The sequence below is a fragment of the Chiloscyllium punctatum genome, chromosome 1 (assembly GCF_047496795.1).
Source record: "Chiloscyllium punctatum isolate Juve2018m chromosome 1, sChiPun1.3, whole genome shotgun sequence".
NCBI classification, from domain to species: Eukaryota; Metazoa; Chordata; class Chondrichthyes; order Orectolobiformes; family Hemiscylliidae; genus Chiloscyllium; species Chiloscyllium punctatum.
In genome coordinates this window covers 105,719,269-105,734,895 of record NC_092739.1, presented here as the reverse complement: position 1 = coordinate 105,734,895, position 15,627 = coordinate 105,719,269, and the positions used below count along the sequence as shown (strand labels likewise).

The following is a 15,627-nucleotide window of genomic DNA, read 5'->3' as shown; positions in this document are numbered from 1 at the left end:
TTTTCTATCAGGGTCAATTTGTAGCAGGAAAGAAAGACAGTCTGGTAGATTTACAGTTTAATCTCTTATACTATAAACAACAGCAACTGGAATTATCCAAAAATAAATCATGATATCTTGAAAAAAGTGTCTATATTAGAGTTGGTGGTACTGGATATCTTAAAACACAAATGTGGGTAAATGCCCAGGACCTGATCATCTGTATCTCAGAACTTTGCAGGAAACTAAGGAGGTGATTGCTTGGTCCTTGCTGAGATATTTGTACCATTGATAGCCACAGGTGAGGTGCCAGGAGACTGGAGGTTGGCTAAGAGTGTGCCATTATTTAAGAAAAGGTAGTAAGAAAAAGCCAGGGAACGATAGACTGGTGAGCCTGACATCAGTGGTGGAATAGATTCTGGGGGACAGGATTTACATGTATTTGGTAAGGCAAAAACTGATTAAGAATAGTCAACATGGCTTTGTACATGGGAAATAGTGTCTCATGAACTTGACTGAGTTTTTTGAAGAAGTAACAAAGATGATTGATTAGGGCAGAGCAGTAGATCATATCTATATGGACTTCAGTAAGGCGTTCGACAAGGTTCCCCATGGGAGACTGATTAGCAAGTTTAGATCTCATGGAATACAGGGAGAACTAGCCATTTGGATACAGAACTGGCTCAAAGATAGAAGTCAGAGGGTGGTGGTGGAGGGTTGTTTTTCAGACTGGAGGCCTCTGACCAGTGGAGTGCCGCAAGGATCGGTGCTGGGCCCTCTACTTTTTGTCATTTACATAAGTAATTTGGATGCAGGCATAAGAGGTACAGTTAGTAAGTTTGCAGATGACACCAAAATTGGAGGTGTAGTGGACAGCGAAGAGGGTTACCTCAGATTACAACAGGATCTGGACCAGGTGGGCCAATGGGCTGAGAAGTGGCAGATGAAGTTTAGTTCAGATAAGTGCGAGGTGCTGCATTTTGGGAAAGCAAATCTTAGCAGGACTTATACATTTAATGGTAAGGTCCTAGACAGTGTTGCTGAACAAAGAGACCTTGGAGTGCAGGGTCATAGCTCCTTGAAAGTGGAGTCGCAGGTAGATAGGATAGGATAGGATAGGATAGTGAAGTCGGCGTTTGGTATGCTTTCCTTTATTGGTCAGAGTATGGAGTACAGGAGTTGGGAGGTCATGTTGCAGCTGTACAAGGCATTGGTTAGGCCACTGTTGGAATATTGCGTGCAATTCTGGTTTCCTTCCTCTTGGAAAGATGTTGTGAAACTTGAAAGGGTTCAGAAAAGATTTACAAGGATGTTGCCAGGGTTGGAGGATCTGAACTACAAAAAAAAAAAGAGGCTGAACAGGCTGGGGCTGTTTTCCTTGGAGCGTCAGAGGCTGAAGGGTGACCTTATAGAGGTTTACAAAATTATGAGGGGCATGGATAGGATAAATAAACAAAGTCTTTTCGCTGGGGTCGGGGAGTCCAGAACTAGAGGGCATAGGTTTAGGGTGAGAGGGGAAAGATATAAGAGACACCTAAAGGGCAACTTTTTCACACAAAGGTGGTACGTGTATGGAATGAGCTGCCAGAGGATGTGGTGGAGGCTGGTACAATTGCAACATTTAAGAGGCATTTGGATGGGTATATGAATAGGAAGGGTTGGAGGAATATGGGCCAGGTGCTGGCAGGTGGGACTAGATTGGGTTGGGATATCTGGTCGGCATGGACCAAAGGGTTTGTTTCCATGCTGTACATCTCTATGACTCTAAGTGACAAAGATTGATGAAGGCAGAGCAATGCATGTTGTTAGTATGGATTTCAGCAAGACTTTTTTTTAAGGTTCCACATGGTGGACTGATTAGCAAGGTTAGGTAACATGGAATCTAGGGAGAGCTAGTCATTTGGATACAAAATTGGCAAGAAAATAGGATACAGAGGGTGGTGGTGGTGGTGGTGTGATTTTCAGACTGAAGGCCGGTGTGCCATAAGGAACCGCACTGGGTGTATTGCTTTTTGTCGTTCATATAAATAATTTGGATGTGAACATAGAAGATATGGTGAGTACACTTGCAGTTGACACCAAAATTGGTGGTGCAGTAAACAGTGAAGAAAGTTATCGCAGAGTACAACAGGACCTTGATCAGATGGGTCTACAGGCAAATGGCATTTCATTTAGATAAATGTGAGGTGTTCCCTTTGGTAAGTCAAATCAACGAAAAGTATACACATCGTAAGGTCCTGGGGGGTTTTGTGGAACAGAGACCTTGGAGTGCAGGTTCGTAATTCCTTGAAAACGGAGTCACAGGTAGACAGGATAGTGAAAGTGGCATTTGGTAAGCTTGCCTTTATTGGTCAGTGCATTGAGTACAGGAGTTGGGAGGTCATGTTACAGCTGTATAGGAAATTGGTTAGGCCATTTTTGAAATACTGCATTTACTTCTGGTCTCCCCACTAAAGCAAAGATGTAATGAAACTTGAAAGGGTTCAGAAAAAACATTTACAAGGACATTGCCAGGGTTGGAGGGTTTGAGCTCAAAGGGAGAGGCTGAATAAGCTGGGGCTAATTTCCCTGGAGTATCAGAGGCGGAGGGGTGACCTTAGCGGTTTATAAAATCATGGCTAGGGTTAATACCAAGGTCTTTTTCCCAGGGTAGGGGAGTCCGAAACTAGATTGCATTGGTTTAAGGTGAGAGGGAAAAGATTTCAAAAGGACCTAAGGGGCAACCTTTTCATGCGAGGGGTGGGGCATAAACAGAATGAGCTGCCAGAGGAGGTGGAGCAGCTTGGTAGAATTACAACATCCAAAAAGCATCTGTATGGATATATGAATAGGAAGGGTTGAGGGGGATATGGGCCAAATGCTGAATGAGTTGGACTGAAGGGTCTGTTTCCATGCTGTACATCTCAATGACACTATGCCTGAGAACTACTGATATTCTGCATCCTCTAAACAGCAGTTTCCATAATTCCCATTTCTTTCAGCACTTCTTTGGACAATGAGCTTGCGTGGGGGGAGGGGGAATCTCTTGGATATTCTGATCATTGGAATATGTCTTTTTATTAGGGTTCAGTATTTGGAAATATGCACCAAGGGCACCTCAGAGATGAGACCAGATAAGTCTCATTAAACTGTTTTCTTTTACGTTTATATGTGAATCGATGCAGACTATGCCCTTCCTTTCCACTCTTCTAAGTTAGCAGAAGCTGTTGCACCAGCCAAGGCAAGAGTTTAATAATAATGAAAACTCAGCTCTTTCATTCTGTTTTCGGAGACATGGGGCTTTGTACAGACAGAGGCCCAGTTATCATGTTCTCATTATACAAAACGAATAGAGTTGCAGCAAGCTAAGACAAGCAAGAGTTTTAATTTTCCCCATTCCTGAAGATAAGGAAACCATGTTTTCAGTTGTGCTCTTTGTTGATGATTGCCGAAGAGGAAGAAATCCGAGCAAATAAATTATAACTTTTGATAACCAGGCTCAGTTTGGGAGGAGTTACCTGTTGGAATCCCCATGAAAAATTTACCACAGTTGGTAGTATTATATATTTGTACCTCAAAATTTCCGAGCAAAGAACGGCTAATAGAAGGAAGTGTACTGCTTCTCGACAACTTGCTGGATTCTCCTGCAAATGCACTCCGCAGTTGTCGTCTGGAGGATAAAATAAAGAGCAAAATATGGGCATCATATGAAGCTATCCTTTACTACTTAATCCAAAGAGCAACTTTTATTTAGAACAGCTAAATAGTTTCTATTTCCCTAGGGGCTGTTACAGGTATTGTAGCAGGGTATTTGGAAAAAATGCACAGCAACACAGAATCAATGTAGTTTTGTGAAAGACAAATCACATTTAACCAATTTATTGAAGTTCTATGACATAGTATGTCTGTGTGGAGAAAAAGGACCAAGGATGGACAGTGTTCTCAGATTTCCAGAAGGCATCTGACAAGGTGCCACATGAATAATTATTGTGCCAAATAACGACTCATGGTGAAGGAGTCAGACAGGCTCGGCTTGTTTCTGTTCAACTTCAACCAGAAATCAAAGTGACACCTTGATTGAAACATAGATTCTGAGAGATCTTGACAGAATGGATGTAGTAAGATTGTTTCCTCTTGTGCGAGAAGAACTAGGAGTCACTATTAAAAAAAAGGGTCGTTCATTTAAGATAGCTTTGGAGAATTTCTTTTCTGAGGATTAGCAGTCTTAAATGGAACTTTCTTTTTCAAAAGAATAGTGGAAAGAGTCTCTTAGTATTTTTTTTAAGGCAGATGCAAATAGATTAATGGTAAGCAAGATGGTGAAAGGTCCATCAGGGAGGCAGGAATCTGGATTTGAGATTACACTCAGGTCAGCTGTGATTTTATGGAATGTCAAAGCCAGCTCAATGAGTCAAATGGCCTAGTCCTAATCCTAATTTGTATGTATGCCATGTTATTGCAATTAATGCCAGAGCAAACTCCTGTTAAATTAATTGGAATGGATGGTTCATTTTAATTTGGATCACTACCCCACAGGAGTCCATGGTCTCATGCATTCTTGAGGGATCAAGTAGGTTCAGCTGGTGGTTTCTGGCTTTAAACACAGTGATTAATGAAGTAATATGGACAAATGGCTTTTGAAACAGAGAGCTGAAAGGCAACTTTGGCACATTCAGGAGGCGGAGAATTCAGAAAGGCATGTAGCAGTAGTTATGATTAAGCCAAACAGGATAATCCACAAATTTTGTGAAGATAAGTTCATTGTTTTTCTATTAAGCACAGTCTGGTTATATAACTGATATTAGTCAATCCATTCATCACATTTCACTGTTGTTATGAAGTTAAAAGGCATGCACTGTAACTTGATGACTAGATGGCAGTTCCAGTGTGTACTGGAAAACTGAAAATATGTAACATTTGGCTGTGAAGTGGATACCCGAGTTTTAGTTGCTGCTTTGACAACAATTTGAATTTAACCAGTTTAAATTATCCCCCAGGATATTAAAACCCAATCGAGTTTGAATTTATTGTTTTGACTCACAGAAAACCTACAGTGTGGAAACAGGCCCTTTGGCCCAACAAGTCACGCTGACCCTCTGAAGAGTTACCCACCCAGACCCATTCCCCTACTCTATTATCCTATGTTAACCCCTTACTAATGCACCTAACCGACACATTCCTGAACATTATGGGCAATTCACCTAAACTGCACATCATTGGATGGAGACGGAAACTGGAGCACCTGGAGGAAACCCACGCAGACATGGGGAGAATGTGCAAACTCCACACAGTCAGCCGAGAGTGGAATCGAACCCAGTTCCCTAGCGCTATGAGGCAGCAGTGCCAACAACTGAGTCACAGTGCCAACATCAAATCAATGAGACGATCCGACGATGGGAGTATAAGAATACAGACATTTTTAAAATTGGTCAGAGAGCAACTATGGTAGAGAAAGAAAAACTGCCAAAGAGCTAATTGCCCATCTAACATCTTGGTCTCAAAGAAATTAGAAAACACTCTGTCAAAGATACCTGTTCATGTGAAACATAGTTGTAGCAAAAAGAAAGATGACGACCCAGGGAGATCAGCAGCTGGAAGAGTGAAGACACAGAAGATGACAGAGACTGTGTGGTTTTGAAATTAAGTTGATGTAATTTTCTTAAGTGTCTTATTGGAACAGTATATGGTTAGAAAGTTGGAGGTAGATAGTAAACAGTTGAGAAAGGGGTGGCTGAGATTTGACATTAGTTTTTGTTTAATGTTCACTTTTAGAGGTAGGAAATAAATTATGTTATTTTTCTTTAAATCAAGGAATTTGAGAATTCTCTGTCACTCGTATTTTGACAGATTACAAGGCATGGCGAGCTTTTCTAGGTGTTTAGTTTAATTAACAGAGGGATTCATCTCCATGTCGTACATTCTGTGAAATAAAGCATCTTAACAATTGATGTGGAACACAGAGGCAAACAAGCAACAGTAAGCCACTTGTTCAATGGGAAAATGTTAGGAGTCAATTATAAAGGATGTAATAGCACAGTATTTAGACATTCACAATATAATCAAGCAGAGTCAGCACGACTTCATGAAAGGGAAATCGTGCCTGACAAAGTAGATTTTTTTGGTGTGTTAACAAGCAGGATAAAGAGATACCAGTTGATATGTTATGTTTCGACTTCCAAAAGGCATTTGATAAGTTACCACAGAAGGCTTCTTAATGAAATAAGAACCCTTGGCATTGGGGAAGTAGGTTGGCTCACAAATACAGGACCGAATTTGTATAAAAAGGGGACAGTTTCAGGATGCTGACCTGTTATTAGTGGAGTGCACAATGATCAGTGCTGTGGCAGTATATATATAAATGACTTGAATGAGATAAGAGAATATATTATTGCTAAAATTGCAGATGACAAAAATAGGTGGGAAGACAAGAAGTGAGGATGACAATGAGACTACAGAGGGATACAGATAGGTTAAGAAAGTGGGCAAAAAAACTTGTCAGTTAGGTATAATCTGGGAAAACGTGAGATTCTGCACTTTGGCAGAAAGAATAGAAGAGTGAATATTATTTAAATGGGGAACGACGGCAGAAAACTCCACAGATGGATTTAAGAATCCTCATTCATGTTTCACAAAAAGCTAGCATCCAAGAACGGAGGGTTATAGAGAAAGCAAATATACTTTTATTCTTACAAAAGGGAATGGAATATAAAAATTAGGATACAAAACTCAAGGTACTGGTCAGACCATGCCCGCAATACCGTGAACAGTTCTGGGCCCATGATTTAAGAAAAGATACAGTGGTGGAGGCAATCTAGAGAAGGTTCACTAAGTTGGTCCGGGGTATGGAGATATTTTGTACTCTCACTGGTGTTTCAAAGAATGAGGCTGCCTTATTATACATAAGATTGTTAGAGATCTTGATAGGTAGATGCAAAAAGAGGTTATTTCTCTTTGTAGGGCAGTCTGACTACAGGACACAATTTCAGACTAAGGGATCACCATTTAAGACAAAGATGATATGTAATTTCTTCTGAGATTACTGAATTGATGAAATTCTTTACTGGAGACAGCTTGCAAGACTGGGTCATTAAATATATTCAAGGCCAACATTGGCAGATTTTTAAATCAATAAGGGAACCAAAAGTTATAGAAGCTTACATTTCAATAAAATCACCTCATTCTCCTAAACTCAGGTTGAATGGTTTCGGCCTTTCTTCATAAAATATACCTTTCATTCTAGGAATGAGTCAAGTGAACTTTTTCTAACATTTATTTAAAGTACATTTTCCAAAAAGCTGGTTGGACAAGTGGAGTGATCTACAGTCATGAGCAAAATAAGGATCAGCTATGGTTTTGCTCAATTAAAATAGTAACATATAACCTCAGAAATCAAGAATGCCTATTTGAGTGAAGTGCCAAAGCATTGTGGAATATTATCTCAGCATTGAGGTCACCATTCTAAAGAAAGGAAAGAGCAGTATCAAAGAAGAAAGGTCAAAAACCTATGTTTAAAAAGTCACAAAGTTATAACCTGTACTGAGAGAACTAAGAAGAGGAGGACAGGTAGTCAGAAAAATCAAAAGGAAGATTAAACAATGATAAGTTTGGGTTTTAAATGGCTACAGATAATTACAAAGTGAGGATAAGTAGTCAAGATTTCCACAGTGTTGAAGCATTGGAAATAAATGAGCCATTTCAGGACTCTGTTTTCGATGGAATAGATGATAAGAAGTTTGTTCACTAACTATTAGTTAAATGGCAGCAAGTTAAATCAAGAAAAGTTCTTTTGCTCATTGATTAAATTAATCAATTATTCACTGATGCCAACGATAAATAAAGATCATGTGGATTGCTGGAAAAAGTTAATTGATTCATTAGACTAGATGCTGTTTTTGTTATTTTTTGTCGATTTTTAGTTGAACTACTTAAGGGAACAGGAACACAGTGATAATCCTGTACTATCTTTATTTTATTAATCACAAAACAGAGTGTGAATTTTGTACTCCTTGACTGAATAAACTCTACAAGCCTTTTGTTTTGCATTTTCACTATGCAAAGGTTCTTTTTCTGGTGAGAGATCAAAAGCTTTCTAGCTGTAAAAGAGGACTTCATTTGACTGGCATGTTTCAACAGATAAAATGTATCAGATGCAAAATATTTCATTTTCACACTTGCATCAGGGGAAAGGGATGGAGCAAGTACTCAATTGTATCACAAGTGATACAACAAAAAACTGTCGTCTTTTTTAAAGTTCAGGTGAACAGGGAAGAGAAAAAAGTCAGCTACATGAGATTATTATTAGGCTCTTGTCCTATTTTTCAATAACAGGAAGTGCTACTGACTTTCCACAGTTATATTAGGGATATGAGAAAGACTTTGATTTGTGTAGCACCTTTCATTACCTGAGGATGTCTCAAAACACTTTGCAATCTGTGAAGTACAGTACTTTTGAAGTGTAGTCACTTTTACTGTAGGAAGCATGGAAGTTAATTTGTATATTAAGCTCCCACAAATAACAATATTTCATCTGTCTGAAGGATAAATAGTGGCTTGGACATAAAAGAGAACTTTAGTGTTACAAAAAGTTATTGTCATCCACTCAAGTGAGAAGGGAACCTTGGTTCAATAGCTCCAATGAATAATATCAACTCTTCCATGCAGCACTTCTCCAGTACTGCACAAAGTGCTGCTTGAACATGTGCCCAAGTCTCTGGATTGACACTTGAAACAAACAAGCATTCTGATTCAGGATGGAAGTCAAGGCTGACAAAAACATATTCTTGTAACAAATCAACATTAATGTAAAACAATATCATATGTTAATGTTATAGCTCTTAAAAGATTTAAAAGCTGTTCCTCGTTTAACCACTATGAGCAGATACCAACACAAGGATAAGGTACAGTCTACTTACGATTTCAGACGTAATCCATTATTTAACCTTCTGCCAGTATTGATACAATCAGAGGAGGTCTAGTGTAAAAAGGGGAATGCAGACATTAAACTAAATACGTGGAGCACCTGTTGAAACCAGTGTTTCGAATAATGATGCAACGTTGCAATGTTTTTAAACTGTTACAATAGTCTATTTACAGTAATTTTTAACCTCACTCTCTGAACAGAAAAATCTTGTATATAAATCACAACTGCTTATCATCGAAAACCAACTTTAAATCAAGCAATAGACATTTGACGAACAAACCACTGAGTGATATACAAAGAATCTAATCTGTTTTATTCCAAAAAATGAATCCTGTATGTGCTGCCTTTATTTCTTCCATGGTTTTCATAGATATATAGTTACACAACTGTGTTAACCATGTTACTATGTCAATATTATATTTTATAAATCCACTCTGGTCACAGAGTCATGGTCTCAAATAGATTCGCTTCAGTATACATTGCTGCTTCAAACATCAGCTCGCCAATTCTTTCTGCTGTATGTATGGAAAACTGTGACCATTATATTGTACTGCAGGTGCAACTACCTGCTTAGAAACTGGTCTGCAAAATCTCAGCTATATGAAGAGCCTATTGTGTGACAGAAACCAAAATGCCACTTACCTTCGAGCATTTCAACTTTTTCCTAACTTGGATTTTCTATTTTCAAGATTTCCTTGTGCAATATCCCAATTTCTGACAATTGGATTAAAAACACTTATTTGGTGTGTTTGAGATATTACATGTAGATACCAATGACATAGGTAGAAAGAGGGACAGTCTTCACTTGAACTAGAGGGGTCCTAATATCCTGGTGGGGAAATTTGCTGGTGCTACCCAGGTGGGTTTAAACTAGCTCAGCAGGGGGGATGGGAACCTGAAGTGAAGTTCCAGTGCACAGGGGGATGAGTGTAGGGAGGGCATGGACAGGATTTCACAGTCCACAGGAATATGCTGGTAGATAGCAAGCTGGCTTGAAAGTGTGTTTACTTCAACACCAGAAGTATCTGAAATAAGGTAGATGAGCTTACAGCACGGACTTCGATGTTGTGGCCATTTCAGAGACACTGATAGAGCAGGGTCAGGAATGGATGTTGCAGTTTCCAGCATTTAGATCTTTCATTAAGAATAGGGAAGGCAGTAAAAGAGGGGGAGGTGTGGCTTGTTAGTCAAGGACAGTATAACAGTAGCTGAAAGAACTTTTGATGAGGACTCGTTTACTGAGGTAGTATGGGCTGGAGGTTAGAAACAGGAGGGGAGAGGTCACACTGTTGCAAGTTTTTTTTTTAAAAATAGGCCTCTGCAGAGTTCCAAGGATGTGGAGGAAAGGATCAGCAAAATGATTCTGGTTAGGAGTGAAAGGAACAGGATGGTTATTATGGGGGTCTTTAAGTTCCCCAACATTGACTGGAAATGCTTAACTCTAGTATGTCCAATGTGGGCAAGATGGTTACCTGACACAGCATGTTGAAGGGCCAACAAGAGAGGGGGGCCATGCCACACTGGATCTGGTGGTTGGTAATGAATCAGGCCAGATGTTGATTTAGTGGTCGGTGACCACAATTCAGTTACGTTTAATTTAGCGACGGAAAGGGATAGGTACATGCCACAGGGCAAGAGTTATAAATGGGGGAAGGGCAATTATAATGCGATCAGGTGAGACTTAGGATGCATAGAATGGGCTAGCAAAATGCAGGGGATGGGGACAATTGAAATGTGGAGCTGAATTAAGGAACAGATATTGCGTGTCCTTGGTAGCTATATCCCTGTCAGGCAGGCAGGAAGGGATAAGGTAAGGGAACGATAGTTTGTGACAGAAATTGCATCTCTTGTTAAGTGGAAGGAGACTTAGGTGACAAAGAGATGAGATGGTTCAGATGAGGCGATGGAGAGGTACAGATCAGCTAGCAAAGATTTAAAGAGAGAATTAAGAAGAGCAAAGAGAGAACATGAGCAGTCTTCAGCATCTAGAATAAAGGAGAACCCTAAAGCTTTCCATAGGTATGTGAGGAATAAAAACTATGACTAGGGCCAGTCAAAGACTGACGTTGGAAGTTGTGTGTGAATCATGTGGAGATCGGAGAGGTGCGAAACTAATATTTCTCATTGGTTTTCACTCAGGAAAAGGAGAATATTGTGAAGGAGAAGAATGAGATACGAGATATGAGGCTAGAAAGGATCAAGGTTAGTAAGGAAGAGGTGTTATCAACTCTTGGAGGAGTGAAAGTAGATAAGTCCCCTATGCCAGGATTTATCAGAGGATTCCCTGGGAAGCTAGGGAGGTGGTGTTACAGCTTTTGACCTTGATCTTTGAGTCATCATTGTGTACAGGTTTAGTACCAGAGGACTGGAGAATTGCAAATGTTGTGCCCTTGTTCAAGAAGGGCAGTAGAGATGATCAACATAATTAGAGACCAGTGAGCCTTACATCTGTTGTAGGAAAAGTTTTGGAAAAAAAGATTATTTCAGAGATAGGATTTATAATCATCTAGCAAGCAACAGTTTGATTGCAGACAGTCAACATGGTTTCATCAAGGGCACATCATATCTCACAAACCTCATTGAGTTTTTTGAGGTGACCAAGCATGTAGATGAGGTTAGGGCAGTTGATGTGGTGTACACAGACTTCAGTAAGGCCTTTGACAAGGTTCCACATGGTAGGCTGTTGGAGAAAATGCAGAGGCATGGGATTGAGGGTGATTTAGCAGTTTGGATTAGAAACTGGCTTTCTGAAAGAAGGCGAGTGTTGGTTGATGGTAAATATTCAGCCAGGAGTCCGGTTACTAGTGGTGTGCCATAAGGATCTGTTTTGGGACCACTGCTGTTTGTCATTTTTTAAAAAATGACTTGGACACAGGCATAGGTGGATGGTTTAGTAAGTTTGCAGATGACACTAAAGTCAGTGGAGTAGAGGACAGTGTTGCAGGTTGCAAGGGGACTTGGATAAACTGCAGAATGGGGCTGAGAGGTGGCAAAGAGAGTTCAATGCAGCTAAATGTGAAGTGATTCACTTTGGGAAGAATAACAGGAAGGCAGAGTACTGGGTCAATGGAAAGATTCTTGGTAGTGTGGATGTGCAGAGAGATCTTGGAGTCCGTGTACATAGATCCCTAAAGTTGCCACCCAGGTTGATAGTGCTGTTAAGGTGGCATACGGTGTGTTAGGTTTCATTGGTCGAGGGATTGAGTTTCGGAGCCGTAATGTCATGCTGCAACTGTACAAAAAGCTAGTGCGGCTGCACTTGGAATCTTGCGTGCGCAGTTCTGGTCACCCCATTACAGGAAGGATGTAGGAGCATTGGAAAAGGTACAGAGGAGATTTACCAGGATGTTGCCTGGTCTGGAGGGAAGGTCTTAGGAGGAAAGGCTGAGAGACTTGGGTCTATTCTCATTGGAAAGAAGGAGGCTAAGAAGAGATTTGATATAGACATACAAAATGACCAGAGGATTAGAGAGGGTAGACAGTGAATGTCTTTTTCCTAAGATGATGACGTCAGCTTGTACGAGGGGGCATAGCTTCAAATTGAGGGGTGATAGATTTAAGACAGATGTCAGAGGCAGTTTCTTTACTCAGACAGTGGAATACCCTCCCTGTCAATATAGTTAACTCAGTAACTTTAGGGAGATTTAAACAATCTTTGGAGAAGCACATGAATGATGATGGGATAGTGTAGGAGGAAGAGCTTAGATAAGTTCACAGGTTGGCACAACATCAAGGGCCGAAGGGCCTGTTCTGCGATGTATTGTTCTATGTTCTATTATCCAAGTAGCTTTTAAATTCTGTTGTACATTATTGCATATTTTACTTCAGAACTTGTTTTAGGGAGCTATTAATTGTTCTGGATAAGCTACTTAAAGATGGATGCATTAACACACTGAAAATTCTTTGTTAATCAATTTTAAATACTTGTATTTAATTTTTTAAAAAGCCGCTATCTACAGAGAGCAACAAGTTAGAAATTAAGCCATTTGGGATGAGGGCTTTCCCAATCATTGCTGAATTATCTGTGGGAAAACCAGGTCATACACATGGATGAAATAAATATGGGGAAGGAGGAAACAAAAGATTACAAAGATACCATGAAAATTTGATCACTTGTTAATTCAGAGGCTTTCTCCAAAATGATATGTTGACAAACTTTATTCCCATCATAGTTCTAGCATAATAAAACACTGCAATTTCACTGCCACATATGACACAGGACATAAATCATCATTTTGGAAAAACATGACCAAAGGCATAGTCAAATAGGAAGGTTTTGAAAGAGGTTCTAAGACAGGAATTCAGATTATTTGAATATAAAGGGCATATCCCAAGATACAGTAAGGTGGATGAAGGTTCTGCCAAATTTGGCAGCCAGGACTGGAAAATTTAAAAAATACTTAGAGTTGATAAACAAAGATTTCACACCATGGCTGAAAAGATCTCATTGAAGGTGGGTCAAAGCCACAGAGGGATGATTCAGACATGGCAATCAAGGAGAAGAAAAATGAAATGTTAGATAAAGCCAAGAGTGAAAGAGAAGTCTTAACGGATTTAAACATTTTTACAAGTCGATAAATCTTCATGCCTGAATAAAATATTTGCAAAGTTGTTAAAGGAAGCAAAAGAAGAAAAATAAAGGTTCCCTATCGTTTTTCCAACCTTCCCTGGTGATAGGCCTGGAGGACCAATGAAGTTGTACTAAAGTGGGGATAGGGATAGACCAATTATAGAATCAGGCAGCCTAAGTTGAGTGGTGAGAATGATATTGGAATAGTGTCTGCAGGATGGGATAAAGTCAGAAACTGATCCACTTTGTTGACCACAGTAGTGATACGTAACAAGCAGATCAAAGAGTATTTGCTGTGGCAGTCTATAAGGTTCATCAATGAATTTAAAGATAACATATGGCAGACTAGTCACTGAAGAAATAGTCCAAGGAATCCCAAGACATAGCAGCAAATTGGATTCAAAACTGACCCAGAAACAGGAAACAGAGGGTAATGGTTCTGAGGATCACTCCACCTGAAAAGTTAACTCTGATTTCTCTTCAGAGATACTGCCAGACCTGGCCAGCTTTTCCAACAATTGCTGTTATTGTTTCTGATTTACAGCATATGCAGTTCTTTCACTTTTTAATAAAGTATAATGATTGATGAGAGAGACAGGAAATTAAATATTTTAAAATATTTATTAAATATTCAAACATTAAAGCAGATAGATAGATTATTAGAGATTTGCAGGAAACTTGGAGGTGAGGTTAAAATCAGATCAACCATGATCTGAGCGAATGGTAGAACCAGCCTACTCTTTGTTCCTCGTTTGTATGTTCATAATTTTGTTTTCAATACAGTTCTGCAGTGGAAAGGTGGCTACATTTTCCTTTGTTGAGGAGTCTATAATCAGGTCAAAAAATTAGGGCAAGTAGTAGAGGTTTCAAGGAATTTCTTGTTGTAAGGTTCTGGAACTATCTGCCTGAAGGTTTGTTTGCAGCAGGAACAAGAACATTTTAAAAATATTTTTCGTGAACTGAAGTCCTCCAAGGAAAAAAATTTGTCACGTTGAGTATACGCGTGACTCCAAACCCAGAGAAAGATAATTGATTCTCAACTGCCCTCTGGGCAATTAAGCATAAACAATAAATGGCCTAGATATCAATACCCACATACCATGAATGAATTTTTAAAAATGTACTTGAAGTGCCACCAAATTATAGTGTGCAAGATGAAAAAGTGGGATTAGACTGGATGGTTCCTTGCATGCTGTAAATGATTCCATCAGGTAATATTCTGAAATTTCTTGGGATATGTGCCAAAGCATATTGGCAAGAACTGGAAAAGAAAACAAGTAATATTTATGAGACAGGATGTTGATAATGGGATTTCGCATGAGTTGAAGTTAATTGAGGTCACAGCTTCTGTGGATAGGGAGGATGGTGTTAAGAAATCATTTATGACATGACAAAGAAGTTGTCAGCAGTAGCATGGTAGGGAATAAAGTTGGGAATGTTAGAAGGGTGGACTTCAGCAGATTTGGTGGTGGCTAGAACATGAAACCAGAAATTCTGTTCTGGGTGGGGCAACACAAAAGTATCGAAGACTGACTCACATAGCTGAAGTGAACAGTCAGAAAGGAACTGAGTCAGTAGCAAAGGGTGAATACAATGAATGCCTTTGATCTTCCCAAGTAATTGAAGGGAACTCTGGCTCATCTACAACTTAATGTTGTACATGCAGTAGGAAAGCATAGATGTAGTGATGTAGTAGAGCTGGGAGTTACCCATCATGTGAAAATCACCTCATGATTATTAATAATTTTGCTGGAGAACAACACAAGTCAGGCAAGAGAGACAGACAAACAGAAACTGGGAGTATGCCAGATAAGATCAAGTTGGAAGGTATCCAATTGCTGGATATCTGCCTGCTGCGTTACTAAAGATCTTTTAAAAAGAACGAGCAATGCAGATATATTCCGACTTCACGTCAGCTCTGATGAAGCAGCTTCTAGACTCGAAATCTTTCTCCATGGATACTGCCTGACCCGCTGAGATTTCCAGAATTTTTTTTTGTTTTCAGTGTATTCCTCCAGAGGTGGACCATGATCAAACAAAAAAAAACTTAAAGCACAGAAGGAAGCCACTTAACTCACCATACTTGTGTGTGAAAGGGTTAAGTAATTTAGTCGCAAACCCATCTTTTTAGTGCACCCCCATAAATTTATGAATAAGCTCTCTCCAATTACCTTTCAAA

General features: G+C 39.6%; 1 protein-coding gene across 7 annotated transcripts in view; it reads right to left on the bottom strand.

Annotated features, from left to right (window-relative positions):
* The window catches only part of atosb (atos homolog b), a 154,661-nt gene that overhangs the window by 30,702 nt on the left and 108,332 nt on the right, over window positions 1–15,627 (bottom strand). For all 7 annotated transcript variants that reach the window (XM_072571672.1, XM_072571677.1, XM_072571679.1 and 4 more), the window contains 2 exons: window positions 8,871–8,929; window positions 3,532–3,628 (listed from right to left, as the gene is read on the bottom strand). In XM_072571672.1, the coding sequence (XP_072427773.1) occupies window positions 3,532–3,628; window positions 8,871–8,929 (156 nt within the window). The remainder of the gene's footprint in view (window positions 1–3,531; window positions 3,629–8,870; window positions 8,930–15,627) is intronic.